General features: G+C 42.8%; 1 protein-coding gene across 38 annotated transcripts in view; it reads right to left on the bottom strand.

The window, feature by feature from the left end:
* The window catches only part of LIMCH1 (LIM and calponin homology domains 1), a 333,809-nt gene that overhangs the window by 49,776 nt on the left and 266,509 nt on the right, over positions 1–17,524 (bottom strand). For 33 of the 38 annotated variants that reach the window (XM_066385047.1, XM_066385031.1, XM_066385038.1 and 30 more), the window contains 5 exons: positions 14,949–14,984; positions 10,044–10,170; positions 7,435–7,592; positions 6,812–7,220; positions 3,439–3,657 (listed from right to left, as the gene is read on the bottom strand). In XM_066385047.1, the coding sequence (XP_066241144.1) occupies positions 3,439–3,657; positions 6,812–7,220; positions 7,435–7,592; positions 10,044–10,170; positions 14,949–14,984 (949 nt within the window). The remainder of the gene's footprint in view (positions 1–3,438; positions 3,658–6,811; positions 7,221–7,434; positions 7,593–10,043; positions 10,171–14,948; positions 14,985–17,524) is intronic. The other 5 variants (XM_066385060.1, XM_066385059.1, XM_066385063.1 and 2 more) reach the window with 1 other exon arrangement.

Raw genomic sequence — 17,524 nt, 5'->3', positions numbered from 1 at the left:
ATTTTCAGATCACCTAATTTTGTTTCTCGTAAAATATGATGTTTTGGGGGATATGTAGGCAATGTGAGATCTCTCAATCCATCTTCTCTTCACCATTAGGGAGTTTAGCAGCACAACTACTATTAAAGTAGAAAACGCCTTGCATTAACAGAGAATAGGCTATTTTCTTTTCATTTTGATCACTGTAAGAATAACGACATTAGTAATTATTGAGAATGAGCATATTTTAAGGGAGCTTTTACTACTCTAAAAATAAGCAAACAAACCCCCTTTTCTTCTGTTTTAGGAGTCCCATACCTAATAGCATAGGTCTGTGTGCAGGATAGGTAAGAACAAAAGAGATTAAATGGTTGCTTTAGGGAGTATAGGTCCTATACCAGGCATGGCCAACATATGGCCCACGGGCAGGATCTGGCCCATGTGATGAGTTTATGCAGCCCACAATTAAATTTTTAATATTCTCCGCTACTTTAAAATCTCAGCTACTCAGAAGCGGAAGCGTCTTTGATTATTGGAAATCGAGATATTTAAGAAGATAGTGATACGCGGAAAAGAATTCTGCATGTGACTGATCTAGGGTTAACTTCCAATAATTGATTGAATAGATTCACAATACTTCTTTATTTTTAAAAAAATTCCATTATAAAGATTTACAACTTTTGTACTCGTCTGTACTCGATATGAACTGTTTGACGTTTAGCGACAATGTGAAACTCACATTCTTTTAGGCGGAGTTTGCCAGTGCGCACCCAAGGTCAAACAATTCATTATTTTTGTGGTCAAGTGTGCTGAATCAAGTGGCATTGTAGCATAGACAATAAACTGCAGTTGATAACTGAAAATGTGTCCAGGCTGTTTGTAAAATGAAATAATTGTTTTATTTGCGATATAATCCCTTCAAGCTCATTCTATTCTATTCATTAAATACTGTTTTGATTGAGATACAGTTTGGATATTTATATGGTATGTAATTGTATTTTTATTAAAATATATTTTTATTAAAATTTTTTTCACTCACATTTATTCATAAACAAATTACATAATAAAATTTTGTTTACTTAAACGAATCGTTTTTGTATTTAACATTTTTTTAATTTTAATATTTTGTCTGGCCCATGAAAAAAGTTTTCTTTCTAATCTGACCCGGGGGCAAAAACTGTTGGCCACACCTTCCCTATACCATCTGTTCTCTTCACTATTCCTCTTACTTCTGTCAGGAATAAAGTCTGTTTAGCCAGGGGCAGGGTTTCCTCCAAATGCAAACAACAAAATGGTCCGAAGGCAGAACTAGTAAGAAGCAGAGAGTAACTGCCCAACAGCAGAGCCCTTGGGATTTGTTCTAAGTAACCTGCTGGGCCTGAGTAAGTCCTGTACACTTCTGCAACATGGCAAGTGTTGTGTGACAAGTGTGGCAGCTATAGTGTGGCTTTTCCAAAGCACAGTGAGAAAGAGCCATGATTGCAGTATGTGCAAAGGGCCTGCGACTGATGGACAGAGCAACCAATTGGAGTAACAGAAAAAGGTTTGTGAAAGGGGCTTCAAAAATGCTCATCATAAGTGTTGCAAAAGAGAAATAAAAACAGAATTACTAACTGTTCCAATATTGTCATGTCTAATTAGTTTTGGGAACATCTAACTTAAGAGCCTAAGTTAATGTTGGCTCTACCAGTAAAGTTCCCATGCTTACTAGCAGAACTCAGTATTTCACCTCATGATAATCTGAAAGAACTCTTCAGAGAGGGTAACATGCATATGAAAAGTCAAGTGAAATTCCAGGCGGAGAGATCCGGCATTTGCCTGGATCATAAAACCTTGCTCCAGAAGACCCGTGACCATGTTACCAAGGTGAGAAAATTATTTTGGTCTATTCCAGCTTGAATCTCACAGGGCTTGAGCTCTGTGGGGAAGAATGACATCCTCTGAGCTTCTCTAAGAAAACATACTTTATTCTTCAGAAGACAAATCGTAGAGATAAGGAAAAAGGCTATTCTACCTGCTGGGGCGGGAGGGTGGGGGTAGCTAGCTGGGTCATCTAGCTCTGCCCTGTAGCTGGGAGATGTGTTTCCTTAGGACCAAACCTTCCCAGGCATGGGCGGGGTGGGGGAATCATGACAATTTCCCCCATCCTTCAGAGTTCCAACCCAGACACTGTAAATTAAAACCGCAGCATCAGCCTCTGGTGAGAATGAGCAGGGCTGAACAAAGCCCAACTTGCACCCCAAAAGCTGGACTGCATCTGTGGTAGGAAATTTGGGTTTGATCAGCACGAGCCTTCTGGTGTGAAATCTAAGAATGTGTAATCCTACGTTGGTATTTTATAGTCTAAAGCAGCAAGTATAATGTTCTTTTGAGTTTTCTTTTTGGCTGTTCTTGAATTATCTTACACTTTCTGGCTCGGCTGTTCAATGGTGCTTCTAATTACTCTGAATTTAAGCAGTTAAGCTAATAAAAATTAGTTTGATATAGAATTTTTTTTAATTAATAAAAAAGCTTCCCTTTTAGCATATTATCAAGGACAGAAAGCCAGGGTCTGACAGAAGCAGTTATTTTCAAATTGTATTAACACATCTGACGGGGTCCTAAACAAACAGAAAAAAAAGGCTATAAGAGATTTATTTGTTTTTCTACAACACTAGACACCACTCATGTGAAGACAAGAAAAAATTTTCCTTATTCATAATTTATAGGATACCTTCTATTATACCTCCTGTCAGTTGAACTGTTCGGCCTCCACTCCAAACTCATATGTTAAAGTCATAACTGTTACCTAGTCCCTCAGAATGTGATATTTGAAATTAGGGTTGTTGCCGATGTAATTAGATAAGATGAGGTCAAGAGGGTGGAGCCCTAATCCTGTATGAGCAGGGTACTTATAAAAGGGGGGAGATGGACACATCATGCACACAGGGAGAGCAGCAGGTGAAGATGAAGGCAGAGCAGGGTGACTTGTCTACAAGTCAAAGAGCAACAAAGATTGCTGGTCGCCACCAGGAGCCAGCCTCTCCCTCACAGCCAGCAGAAGGAAGTGACCCTGCCAACAGCTTCTAGCCAGCAAGACTCTCGAGTTTTTTGAGAGAGAGAGAGAGAGAGAGAGAGAAGAAGAAGGGGAGGGGGGAGAATCAATTCATTATTCTACTTAGTTGTGCTACTGATCACTTCACATATGTGCCCTGACCAGGGCTCGAGCCGGCAACTCCAGGATCAAACTGGTGGCTCTGGCACTCCAGGACGAGGCTCTATCCACTGCGCCACTGGCCAGGGCTCAGACAGCTAATCTTTGTTGTTTCAGCCACCCCACTGGTGGTACTTTGTTAGGGCAGCCCTAACAATAGACTCACAGAGAAAGATACGGTCATCATCCAGACCTACTTCTTTTTTAAAGCAGGTTCTTTCACAATGGAAGTACTCCAGAGAGGGAAAAAAAGGTTTGGGTCTTACCGTCAGTTCTTGGGGCACAGAATTTGGCTTCTTTATGTTGATCTCAATGCTATTGTTATCTTGTTTCAGCTCCACTGGGGACTCATGCACTCTGGCCACACCTTCGAAGATCTGGGATTTGGTTAATGAGGGAGCCAGTGCCACCGTGGGACACTCTCTTTCCTTCTCATCCTCATCACCGTGAACTGTTTCTCCATTCATGCTGACTTTCCCATCTACCTATAAAAACCAGAATGAACAAAAACACACGCTATTCCCCAAAGAAAGACTGTAACAAAACAACACATTCAGAATCACCTTAAAACATTATCATTCGATAATCAGATCCAACAAAGAATAACATCTCTTACATGCTTTGACTAGTTCTAGAGACGGAGACTCATATAAATGTTATCTTTGAGGTCTATTTTAAAAGGGATTCCATCTTCTCAGGCCACTTCACATGAAATTATCTTTCATGTTCACCTTTCTTGGGGTGTGTTTTTATTTTAAAGCATAGAAAAATCAAGCAAACGTATGTGTAAATACATGTCACATCAATTGGCTTCCAGTAATTCTTCATTTAAGTTCTGACTGTTATTCCATACTTTTGAGGGTTTTTTTTTTACTTGTTAGCATATAAATTAGGTAGAACCCCTCGCAGATCAGGGTTATTTGACAGGTTCTCTATCCCGTAGGGGTGGGTAAAACGGGCACTTTCCTGACACCACTGTGGATGGCAGGGAAGCTAATGCTTGCTATGTTACAGAAAATCCCTACTTCTGGTTAATTTTATAATCCCAACTCTTTCAATGGCCGAGCACATAGAAATAGTTTTGTTTTGCACCCATGTCTAGGAAAAGTGGTGAGAGCAAAAAAAGAAGAAGTAGAGAGAGAGAGGTTAGGCTGGCTTATTGAAAGGCATCTATAAATGTCTGTCTTGAAGTTTGAAGCCATATAAGACATAATTATGAGGAAGCTCTGTAGCTCAATGGCTTCAGATTGAGTTCTGGCTCTACACCCTGGAAGCCATGTTCTCTTTAACCTCATTTCCTCATCTGCAAAATTTATAAAAATAGTATCTCCTTGTCAGGGCTAGTATGGTGATTTTTATGGATTAATATATGTGCGGAGTTTAGAGCAGCACCTGGCCCGTGTTAAGTATGTTAACATTAGTTATTATCATTGCTAGGACTTCTAAAATTTTTCAAAAGGAGTAATGGAAGGCAAGATATTCACCCACGCCAGTGGTTTGCACACTCTATTGTCTATAATCCATAAGGAAGAAATTGAAATCACAACTAAGTGCACACAAATATAACTCTAACCAGTTTTGTAAAACAAATTTAGCTTTATTGTGTGTGATGTAGTTGGCATTTTTTTTTACTGTATTCTATTCTATGTCATTTTTAATAAAATGTTGATCTCAAACCACTAAACTGACTCATAACGTAGGAGCAGGTGGCAACTCTTAGTTTGAAAACACCACATTAAATTATTTCACTTGATCTTCCTTTACTCTAACCCTGTGGTACTGGAAAACTGAGCCTGTATTCCCTGCCTCCTGCCCAGCCACCCTCCCCAGAATGAACACACACACACACACACACACACACACACACACACACACACACACCCCTTAGCTCCCATCCTGGCATTATCTGGTAACAACTGTTTATTTACATATTGCCCTTGATCACAAGTGGCCCCACGCACTCAGTGGTGGGGCTGTGTGTGAATAAGGCTGACAGCCACCAAGGCTTTTGAGGAGTTCAAGGTTCACTGGTGGTCAAGAGCGACGCCCAGCTTTCAAAGGAACTCTACTCAAGTTGTTCAACCCATTTCTCCACGAACACTCTTCCTCTGGGGCCTCTGCACTGTCTTGCCACACAGTAAGGACCTGGCTTTTCTCAGGGCTACAGTCTTGCCATGAAGTCATCTGCCCTAATACTTCTGTTTAAATGATAATAGGGCACTGTTTTTATAAATGAGGGGAACTGGACATCTAGATTATCTGATCGGATGCCTTGGACACCAAGTTAAAGAAATGTATTCCCTACTTCTGCTCTGAGTCACCTGAACATCAAACCGTTCATGATGAAATATTACAGACAGTTCCCTGTCTGGGTCCCGGTGCAGGGGAGTTGGGCAGGACTCAGGTGAGCGCCCAGCATGTACGGCGCGTGCGTATCTGTGCATGTATGAGTCTGCACGGCGAATGGCTCATCTTCTCAAGAACAGCTCCCCTGTTTATTCAATAAGCACAGGCTGAGTGCCTACTGTGTCCTGGGTACCTATGCCCATCTCTCAGGACAAAGCTGTGACCAACAAAGACACAGCCCCAGCCCTTCAAGGGCAAACATCTCAACTCAAACCAGATGAGACAGGCTCGACATTTTTCTTTTGTTTTATGAAAGCCCAAGGCACGGATTTCAGATACATTCAGAGTCACTTCAGCAAAAGCCAGGAAGTGTGGTTTGGTTCCCTCTGAAATTCAATAGGAAGATACCAGGCATCACATTGCTCAATTAGTTTGGTTCAGCAAACTTTCTTTATAGTCACATGTCCATGCCTGCTCGTAATGAATTCCACCTCTGTCTTCTATTACAGACCCATGTGGTGTGCAGGGGCAGCGAGAGCTGATTTTTCTTTGTAGTCAACAGAGCTTATGACAAAGGATGAGTGGCCCCTCATAATGTGAGGGAAAATACTGGAATTTGAGAAAGTGAAGAGATATTTGGTTTTCATATGTTCTTTGGTACTGGAACATTATTTTACACATTTGTTGGGGGAAAAAAAACAACCTAGTTTCTTTCTACTTAAAAATATTTCAAAAATCTGTTTCATTCCAGGACTAAGAACATCCCCATATTTCCACATGTTCCCTGTATTTTTTTTTTCCTCAACTGTTGCCATCTTTTTGGATATAATGTCAATTCTTCCTTAAAAAGAGGCAGCTATATACACTTCTATTTAAACAAAGGCCATTAAAATTTTGTTTTGAAGAGTTTGCGATACCTTCAGATGACTGGAGATACCTCGGCTGCTACTCAATTCATGTTTGTGACCACTGAGATAGAGAGACTGCCGTTATATCAAATTTAAACACTGACTTTGCTCATGGAAATGACTTAGACATCAGTCTCATCGGAGCCCATCCGTATGAACAGCAGCAACTGAGGGGAACCATCTCTTGCTAACCATTTGCAAACCAAACCTCAGAGATACATAAGCTTCGCAATTGTAAACGTTAACACATTTTGCTTTTTCCTGCATTTTCTTTTGCAGTCAAAAGCAAAAAAAAATCAAATTGCATTTTCCTGAGGCAAGACGCATCTTTATTCCAACTATCTGGAGCTCAGGTTTGGTTCTGCTCTTAAGGAACGCCTCCTACCTTAAAGGTCTTCAGAACCTCTTGAGAGTTTTTGGGCTGGGAGTAAGGCTTGGGTGTCAGCATAGGCACTGCTTTGGGGGAGACAGTTTTGCTTGGAGACCCACTGCCTGCTGACGTGCTGGTATCCAGAATGCTGGTACGCGCGATGGTGGTTTCCACGGTGGCAGTGAATTTGGGCGGAGGCAGTGACTGTTGTCGTAGGTATTTCATGGGGTTGGGGTCGATCGGGAAGGTGGATAAGTTTGGCTCTGTTGAATGGCTTCTTTCCAGGATTTTTGGCATCTCCAAGCGTTCGAGAACAGCCTCGCTGATGGTGAACCTCTCGATGTACTGCTGGAGGATCCCCTCCGCCTCCTCCTGGGACCGTGCGTTCTTATACGCCTCGTGTAGCTCCCTCTCCCTCCGCTCTCTGCAGCAGGGAAAAGGGAGAGAGAAGCAACAATACCGAAGTCAACAACAGCCACAGCTATTGCAAAGAAGGCCTCGGTAGGAACCAAGGCAGAGCAGAAGGGACAGTGGAAGGAGTGTACAGTACTGGTGTCAGAGCCTCTGAGATAACCAACGATTTTTAGGAAAAGCACATCTAGATAACCATGCATTAAACAACAACAGAAAGAACCCACTTTTCTTGGACAATTTCTCGGTAGGTTTTGATGCTTTTCCTTCGTTCACTTGTCCCATCCTCTCCAGCCAGTAACTTCTCCATTTTTTTCCTTTCTTCCTCTTTCTTAATTAAGTCCTGAGAAGCACTTCTTCTACGGCTCTTCCAACGAGCCAGGTCCTGTGGGGGTGGGTTTGGGGGAAAGAGAATATACTGTTTCAGTCTTGCACATAATTCCATTTCTACTCTTTGGGGTTCAGTGAGCACCGACGACGGGCCAGGCACCAGGATAGGGCATTCCTGCCCAATCCAGTGTAAGTCTGGCCGGAACGAACGCCTCAAAGGCGGGAAGCCCTCCAGAGCAGGGCAGCACATGTACTCAAACATGGCCATGGGAAATTTGCGATCATATTCCATGTCAGTTGCCAAATTTTAAAGTATTGCCTCACAGAGGATTAGAGGAAACTTCATTTCTTGCTATTTATGACTTCTGCATTGAGAGTGGACTTGTTGACAACACAATGGTAGGAATTAATCGCAGACCTACACAATGTCCTTAGGGAAGGAAGAAAAGGCAGAAAAAAAATTGGCTTTGGGAGTCTCACAGAACTGATGATTCTCTATGTATGAATTCTTCTGATCCTTACAACAAACGCACCACAAGTCCTACAGGCAGTTATGGCATAAAACGAAGGGTTAGGGCTCCGGAGTCGGATGGGTGGGGCGGCGGCTTGGGAAACGAAGCTAGCTCTAGCTCTTGCATGCTCTGGGATCACAGGCACGTTTCTCAGCCTCTCTGTACCTCAGTTTCCTCATCTCTGAAATACGGATAATAACAACACCGACTCTTACAAGCCTATGGTGAGGGTTAAATGAGGTAGTGTATATTGGGTGCTCAATATACTGTAAACATATATTTTATTATTATTACATTTTATTGACTTTGGAGAAGTTGACCCTTTTGACTAATGGTATGTTTGCAGTTGCTACCTTGGAGCACTCTAGAGCATTGTTTTTCAACCAGTGTGCCGCAGCACACTAGTGTGCCGTGAGACATGGTCAGGTGTGCTGTGGGGAAATTAAACATGGGTCCCCAAACTACGGCCCGCAGAGGCTATTTTTCCGCCCGCCTCCAGCCGCCTCCATCTGAACATAAACATTCCCCTCACAATCCCTCCAGCTATCAGCGACAGGAAGAGTGGAGGCACAGGGAACGCTCACTGACCAATCACCTTCTAGGATTCATCCCGACTACTAGCGGTGAACCAATAGTAGGCTGCCTCTCATCCACACCCAGGAAGGTCCCCACTGGGGCTGCCATGCACTTGTCATTGTGTGGCCACAGCGAGTAGTTGAAGCTGCTACTCCTCCCCATGGTCCCGATTTCTAATCCTGGTCAGGATTGGAGGTAAATGTTGCCACCACTAGATGAAGCCTCAGCCTCAGCTGGTTATGTCTATCCTGATGGTGTATATAGATATTTGACCTTTTTCTTTTTAAAAGAGGCCCCCGCAGAGGGTGATATACAATGCATCACAATGTTATCTAACTTTAAAGCTAAAGTTTGCTGATCTTCCTTTGGACAGTTTTTGGTTATCTGTTGCCAAGGAGTTCCCCATTCTGGCCAACAAAGCTATTTTGACATTGCTCCCATTTTCAACCACATATCTATGTGAGCTGAGCTTCTCAAGCTTGACTGCGATAAAAACTAAAAACAGAGAGAGACTGAGAACTGTTGAGGAAGAGCTTCGTGTGTGTCTTTCTACCATTCCTGCCAGGATATCCCTTTTGTGTTCATCGAAACAGGCCCAGGTTTCACACTAAGTGAGTATAAATACATTTAGAAACTATATTATTAACTATATGTATAATATGTACTGTGTTAGAGTGTCATTTTGTGTCATTTTGGTAGGTGGTGTGCCCCAGGATTTTGTAAATGTAAAAAATGTGCCGCGGCTCAAAAAAGGTTGAAAATCACTGCTCTAGAGGACTGAGTGAAATAATCCGCTCTTCCTCCGCTCATCCCTGTCTGCAAGCTCTTCCCCTGCCCAGGTTCTCTGCTCTCAGCGCTCATCGGACTCCGGAGGCCCCTCCCCTCATCCCCCCACCCCCATCCACAAGCTGTGTGACTCTGGGCAAGTTGCTTAGCTGTTCTGGGACTCATCTGTGGAGCTGAGGATAACTGTTGCTAGCTCACTGAGTTACTAAGAGGATTAAGGAATTATTACACGCACGGCACTTAGAACCGGTTGCTGGTATGCTTTAAATGCTGGCAATTATCGCTGCCATCGTCATCATTATTATTCATTTCAAATACTGTATATCACCTAAAAAGACAGTGCCCTCTTCACTTCTCCATCTCCTGCCAGTTGTTTCCTGCCGGCTCACCCCTCCTGGGTGGCCCACCTTCAAGCTAGGATGCACTCCTCGCCCTTCATGTTGCTATTAACCTTCCTTTAATTCCCACGTTTACTGTGTCGCTGCTTAAAAGTCTCTAGGGCTTCTCTTCCCCTGCATGGATGGCTTTCAAATCCGGGTCTCCCCACCCCACCTGATTTTCTGCTACAAAGGGCGTCTAACCCACGGTGCCGGATAGCCTCCCCGCGGCCAGCGGCCTTGGCCGGCACTCACGTCTTGCCATTTGTCGTCCTCTTCCCGCAGCTGGTTATTGATCATTTGCAGCTGCTCCTGGCGGGCCCTGCTGTGCGGCTGCACTGCAGCCTCCTCGTCGCACCGCATGTCAAACATACTCGTGCTCCTGAGTGTGGAGAGAGCAGAGACAAAAAGGCACGGGGATCAGCGCCCGCCGGCCCTGCGCGTTCTGGGCCGTTCTGCCGCGTGGGGGCGCTACCGCGTTTGGAAAATTGTCCCTCTTCCTCCACCGCCTAGGGCAGCCAAGCATCACAGTCGGTCCCCTCCCTCAACCAGTAGCGTGCACGCCAGCACCCCCACCTATTCTTCTTTTGCAGCAAAAGTCAATATGTGACCATCTGTGTCTTCAGCGAGCATGGGGTCAATAGAATTTTACATGGAGGCGCCAAAGTATGTTTAAAGAAGAGCTAGAAAGGCTCCTCTCATTTGGAAATGTATTAGAAAATAAAACAGGGAATTAGAAGGTTTAACTTAGGGAGAATTTGTGGAGAAGGGGGGTAGTGTTCCATATAGCGAAACTGTATTAAAAGAAATGCTTCTTTGTATAAAGGCCTAGCTTAAAAACCATCTACATTTACTGAGGCAATCTCTCCATTAAAAAATATATATATATCACATGGCCTTAAGTTTAAGACACCCACCTTTTCATATTGTACTATTTTCCGAATTTTGGATACATGCAACAACCACGCGTTAGTGATGCATGCTTGATATGCTTATTTCTATTTTCTATAAAACTGTAAATTGATAGTGCAGTTCATGATGGTATCTTGCAATCAAGAAAATAAGGTATTTTATATTAAGATTAAGGAATAAAATACATAAATCAGTATATACTTTGTATTCTAATATTTTCACAATCATTTTACTTTATTTTTGCCAGGATACCTCTAAATTTACTCTTTCAAAAAAATAGAGAAAACCATTTTAGGAGCTTCTTAAATGGTAGACAAGACCATAGGTCTTTCCTATAATGCTTACATAGACCTTTTTTCCAGCAAAAGCTTAAGCAGCAAGATGACAATAGAAAAAAAAAAGAGAGAAATGCAAATCCCTCCCCCCCTTTTTTTAAATCCCAAAGAAATGATGACCTCTGGGACCAAGTGGGTTATGGAGTCCCAAAATCAAGAAATGGGGGGGTCTTTTAAAGCTCCTTCTAAGGACAGAAGACTACGACAGTCCAGTTTTGAAACCAGCTTTTACACAAAGAAAAAGAAAAGCCGTGCACTTAGGACCCCAACTAATCCCAGACCTCGTCAGCAATGTCCAGAACAGTTACTGCGTGGCCAGACAAGGAACAATGGCGGCATCACTGGATGGGGGTGGGCTCCTCAGCAGACAGCTCTCTGGGAGGGAAAAGGACCCCCACGGCAGCGGCTGCCAACCTTTATTTCAATCCACTTGAAATGAATCTGCAAGGGTGTGTGGGTGCCTCTCCCCTCTCTAGATGTTGGACAATTTAAGTCTGACTTAAGAGAGCTAAAACTGAAGACTAGATTTGTAATCTCTCTTCCCCGAGAGTATCATAATCATCTGACTGCATAGAGGAACTTTCATCTGAGGCTGCCCTTAGATCAGATACCACACACCGCCGTGTGAAGCCGCCTCCAAACATCAGCGGATCGTGCTGATTGTGGGAGCCGTGCCTTCCAGATAAACTGTAGTCCTCATGAGGTAGAAGGGACTGCAGTTTTTTTTTTTTCATTTATACTGTTTATTAATGTTTAGGCAAGATTTAGGAATTTGCTGTTAGGTAGAAAACTCTAATCCATGTTTTCTGAACTTCATGGATCAAAAGTCACTTAAGTAGGCTTTCCAGAAACAGAGCGAAATTCATCCCATTCCTCCTCTCAGAGTTAAAGAAAGAAAATCTTACCTTGAAATATATTCAATTCAGTCAGTTCATCTTTTAAGGCACCTCATTGTGTGTGTAGAGATCTTAGCAGATAAAAATCTCTCCCACCTGGGCCTTTTTTGTAATCTATTCAGTAGTTGGCAGATTGTGGAAGCAGAAAAGGAAAAGGTTCTTTCATTCACCTTTGCCATCTATGTAATTTCTAGAGGGCAGAATTTCGGTTTGGGCCACAGTGGGTGGCCAAACAGCCAGATGTGCTTCTGGGAGCTCAGAAAGAAAATGGCAGCCTTCTCCAAGATTGAGAATTGCTTATCTCACTCGACAGACAAGACAAAAGCAAGGCCTTGAAATCTGACTTCTTCTGCCCTGAGTTCCTATCTCCATCCCATCATGAAGTTCTAACTGCCTCAGTCCAAATGTGGCAAAAAGCTGGTTAGTGAAATAAAAAGAGAAACTTCTGTTTGCATTCTCATATAACAGGAAGTCCTGGGGTTTTTTTTCTAGAGTTGTTTTTTTTTTTTAAAGAAATACCAGCAAACTGGTCAAAATCAAAAGAAAGAAACAATGAAACTACGAGCAATATCTTTAGGCCATTTTTACAAAGAGGAACTCAGCAAGCTAAGAATTGAAAATACTAGACAGAAAATAGGTTAAGTCACCATTCAGAAAATGTTCCCTAGTTCAGAGATTGGACCTAGCCTCCAAAATGAAGAAGTGTGTGTCCAGCGATGGGGTGGGGGAATCCGGAAGAAACTCAGGTTCTAGAACATTAACGGGGCTTGCACTAAACCATCCGTCTCAACACAATAAGCTGTGCCCTTGGGCTGCCGGGCCAGGGACCCTGGCTGCAGAGCCTGGGAGTCCCTCCTGGTGGTGGGTTAGCATTTTTGAGGGCCAGGATTAAATTACCTCAAGGGGAGGCTGGAAATCATTTCTGGGCCAAGTCCAAGATAAGGGAATTAAGAATAAGATGGCCTATGGCTCTCACAGTGTACAGGCTCTGATCGCGGGGAGGTGGGGGGGGGGGGGGGAGGAGGAGGAGGGACATGAGGAACAGGGCAGGGAGGTGGAATTCAGTCTACGAGCACATTCTTGGCTTGCCAGGAGGTGGAAATCTCTGTTTGCCTGTGTGGTAGGTCTGCTCCTGACCTGCATTTTTCTAAGGGCACATATATTTTTGATTGGGCTGTATTTTAACAATGTGTCGATTATGAATAAATAGAGTCCATGCCAATGAAAAAGGGAGATAGTGAGGTCATAAACTAAACATAGTATGAAGTTCTATTTATAACGTAAACTCCCGATATAAACTCCTCGTTTTGTTCCTCCTGTGATTTCATATAAATTGTGTCTACTCCAAGGAGGAAATTTGGTACGTTTGATCTTCCTAGATAAGACATCTAGAGAAGAAGCTCCTTCTACTCCTTTTATTTCATAAGGCAGCTTTTTGTAAACTTAGGGAAGGAGTGAAGGGAGTTCCCAATCTCACTCCCTTTAAAAAAAAAAAAAAAAGCACTGACTCCTCCCGTGGGTGAGCTTCCATATTGAGGCACAGGCAAAACCCCAAAGCTCTTTAATAGAGCTCTTTCCTTTCACTCGTTAGGATTTCCCAGAGATCTAGCTCCGGCAAATTGCACGGTGTCTTTGCACGGATGACGAATAAATCCATTCTATCAAAATATTTTTTTAAGCAAATCAAAGTCATGCTTTGCCTATCAATCTTATGTAATCCTCCTTTCAGTGAATGTTAAATACTGCCACTGCCGATTTTAGAAGTAATAACCAGGGCTGAGTTTTATAGACTCCTTAACTCCATGCAGTCAGCCAAGCTCAGGTTGGTTTTGAGACCCACGGAGCACTCAGAGATCGCACGTCGGACTTTGACATCCTTGGTGCCAGCGTCAGACCACTTAGAACTTCGAGTACAAACTGAACTGACATCTTGAGCACAAACGTGGGGGGGGGGGGGGGAAGCACAATTTGAAGACAATAAAATCTGGCTGTCATTGCCGTTGGTGGAGAGGACAGTTGTGTGTTCTCTGCCGTGATCTGGATTCCTCACTCTGTGACATGGAAACTGTGGCTCAGGGCAGGACGACAGGACAGGGGAGGTGGTGCTCTCTCTCCTGAGAAGCTGGACTCCCACAAGACCGCAACACGCCTCTCACAGAGGAAAGACACCAGGCTCAGCGGGTGACTGATGGCAGAATTCGGAATTAATCATGCTTTTTAAACACAAATCACTCCCATCTGAGGAAGCTAGTACCCTGCTAAGAACACTCTGGCCTTAGATACGCGGTTCAGAATTCTCTGTGTATGGGAAATCCATTTCTGAACTGGAATTAATGCGGTCACAAATGGGAAAGGATGGATTCTTCTCAAACTCGGAGGTGAGGCGGGACTGGTAGTGAACCTCTGAGCGGAGTGGAAGCCAAGCAGCAGGGAGAGGAAGCCCAAACCCCTTTTTAAAGCCTGACCCCTGGCTGTGCCACAGAACCTGACTGAAACCCTAACATTTTGGTGTCAGGCATCCCACAGTTTATATATTACTCCAACCTGGGAGGAACTTGGGCTTCTGAATCCCTAATTAGTGGTTTGGGATTTATTTTCTTAGTTTAAAAAAATTGTGGCCACGAGAATGGCTGCTTTTTTGTTAACTCCAAGCCCTAACATCTCAAGAATTAAAGGCAAATGCAGAATCCTGCTTTAATAATTCCATGGTTCAGAAGGGTTACCAACATCCACACGGTAACAAGAACAACTTTAACATGCCCTGTCTATGAAAAGCAAATGTTAAGTCTTAAGCAGCAGCTGCATATTAGAATCATGCTTCAGTTGCTTTTTCATTCATCTCTCCTGCACAGAACATATGTTCTGCATTCCAACTTCAAGCGCTTTTTGAGGCTGTACAAGTTGGTTAGCTATTCAGTTCATTGTTGTACCAATTGCATTTCCATTAGTGGTAAGTATTGAAGGCATGCAGTTTAGGCTAGTAATTAATGTATTCCTATGAATACAGGTCAACTTACTCTGCGTCATCAGACACAGCAGTTCTTGGACCGTATCTATAAGACCAAATACAAAATTAGAGTATTGGTAAGACAAGGGTAACACTGTAACCAACCTGAAAAGAAAAACGGCTGGTGAAATGCATATGTACCAAACCTGTTTTTGCTGATCATACCTGGAAGAGAAGTGTCATTACACAATTAACAATATTCATTAACTGCTGAAAATGAAAAGGACATCTTGACAGTTCTAAAGAATGCAAAATGTGTATTAAATGAAATGAAACTAATCCCTACAGTGCCCTCAAAAGAATAACCCGCTCAATATAAAAAAAAAAAAAGGCTTAGGTGCAACCCACAATGTTTAGAGAAGGCAGCTTAAAAAAACCTAAATCTACATTACAGTTGCTCGTGAACAGTTAAACTGTTCATGCCTTGCATTGGGCCATAATGGGCTGTAATGGACACCCACAGTAGAAGCATGTGCTTACTGGCACCTTCCCTGATGTGTTAATGCACTTGCACAAATGACATCAAAGAGCGTTTCTGCAGTTTTCTGAAAGCAAACCAGAACTCCTACCAGAACCCCAATCAATGCCTTTTCTGCATGCATTTGACAAAAACCACAATTCCTAGAAAACTGGCAGCCTTACTCCAAGCCAAGCTTGAGTGATATTCCATCACTTGAGACACCAAAGATTTGTCTTACCATCTTTTATAGTCTTCTGATTATTTTGATCTACAAAGCTGTGCCCTCTGCGACAGAGGCACTTTAAGTTTTAATGTGTTTGATAAAGCAAAGGAAAAAGTCAAGTTAGAAAACAAAATAAGAACTACAGAAGGGTATATTTTAAGCACATTTGAAAAGTGCAGCTCCCACAAATGCCTGTCTCCTCCGCAAAGGGGAATTTTAAGAGAAGGTTCTTTCTTATGCCCTAGAAGATGGTTCAGTTCTGCATTCTGATGGTGGGTAAAGAATTATTTGAGTAAAGAAAAATTGCCCTGCTTTCAGTTTCAATAAGTTAAATTGTGGGGCTTTCAGCAAAAATTACCCGATCCCATGTTTAGTTTCATAACATTAATTTACTATAGGGAAAAGAGTAATTTCTAAAGCTCACTTCCTATAATCTTGGGAAAAACACCCCAGAATACATGGTGCACACACACATACACATCCTTGTCTCTTATGCTTTTTATCATTCTGGACCAGTGTGCATTCATTGAAAATTATTTTCATTCATAGTGAAGGCAATCACACCAGTGCAGAACCCAAAGTTATCTGTTGAAAAGGCCAAAAACTAGACAAGAAAGGGTTTGTGGATGTTTCTCTTCTGGTGGTAAGACTCTTTCTCCATTTCTCCAGGGGGCAGTTTCAAAGGGTGCTAACATTTAATCTGATACACTCAATTTTCCAAAAACACCACGACATTGAAGCAGAGGACCAGTGGATTCCTGCACATTGAGAGAACGAATAAACAGCATTAATTTTGAAGACTGGATGTTTCCCAGTTAATTAATAGGCCTTTTGGACTAGACATTTAAATATAGTGTACTCTAACTTATCTATAGAAGAGAGCTGAGAATTTATTCCTAATGGATGGTTAATGTAGAAATAATCAACTAATAGTCGGTTATGGGCCCTGGCCGGTTGGCTCAGTGGTAGAGCGTCGGCCTGGCGTGCAGGAGTCCCAGGTTCGATTCCCAGCCAGGGCACACAGGAGAGGTGCCCATCTGCTTCTCCACCCCTCCCCCTTTCCTTCCTCTCTGTCTCTCTCTTCCCCTCCCGCAGCCAAGGCTCCATTGGAGCAAAGTTGGCCCAGGCGCTGAGGATGGCTCCATGACCTCTGCCTCAGGCACTAGAATGGCTCTGGTTGCAACGAAGCAACGCCCCAGATGGGCAGAGCATCGCCCCCTGGTGGGCATGCCGGGTGGATCCCGGTCGGGCCCATGCGGGAGTCTGTCTGACTGTCTTCCCGTTTCCAACTACAGAAAAATACAAAAACAAAACAAAACAAAACAAACAAAAAAATAGTCAGTTATGTAGTTTTGTATCTCTACTTGAACATTTCTGTTAATGTCTGATTGATTTCTGTTAAAGTTTGTCACCATACACACAGACAGTGCATGGATCACACACATATACCTCAATGATTTGTCATGAACCGAATACACCCATAGATTAGTGTTGAGTGTTTTTTGTGCTGTGTGAATGGACCCACATAGTATATACTCTTCTGAGTTTGGCTTTCATTAGCATATTTTGTTTGAGGTTCAGCTATGTTATTGCTGTAGGATATATTTGAATTTAAATTGCTTCTATACGAAATATAGCATTTCACAAACATCTCTGTGAACAAATGCAGATTTACACTAAACTGTAAGCTCCATGAGAGTAGGAATTTTTCTTTTAGGGTTCCCTGAAGAGCAACCAAACTAAGTCCTTGGTAAGTGCTTATTGAGTATTATGGGGTGGTCTGGAAATTGGGGGAAAAAAAACAGTAGCACAGTCTCTGAAGATAAACTTAATGTATTCTTTTACACTTGTGGATTTAAGGAATTTCCTCTCAGACTAATGTGTCAGCATTAGGTGGGCATCA

Source organism: Saccopteryx leptura, chromosome 5 (genome assembly GCF_036850995.1).
Source record: "Saccopteryx leptura isolate mSacLep1 chromosome 5, mSacLep1_pri_phased_curated, whole genome shotgun sequence".
In the NCBI taxonomy this organism is placed as follows: domain Eukaryota; kingdom Metazoa; phylum Chordata; class Mammalia; order Chiroptera; family Emballonuridae; genus Saccopteryx; species Saccopteryx leptura.
The sequence above is the reverse complement of the archived record's forward strand: the minus strand, read 5'-3'. Positions and strand labels throughout refer to the sequence as shown.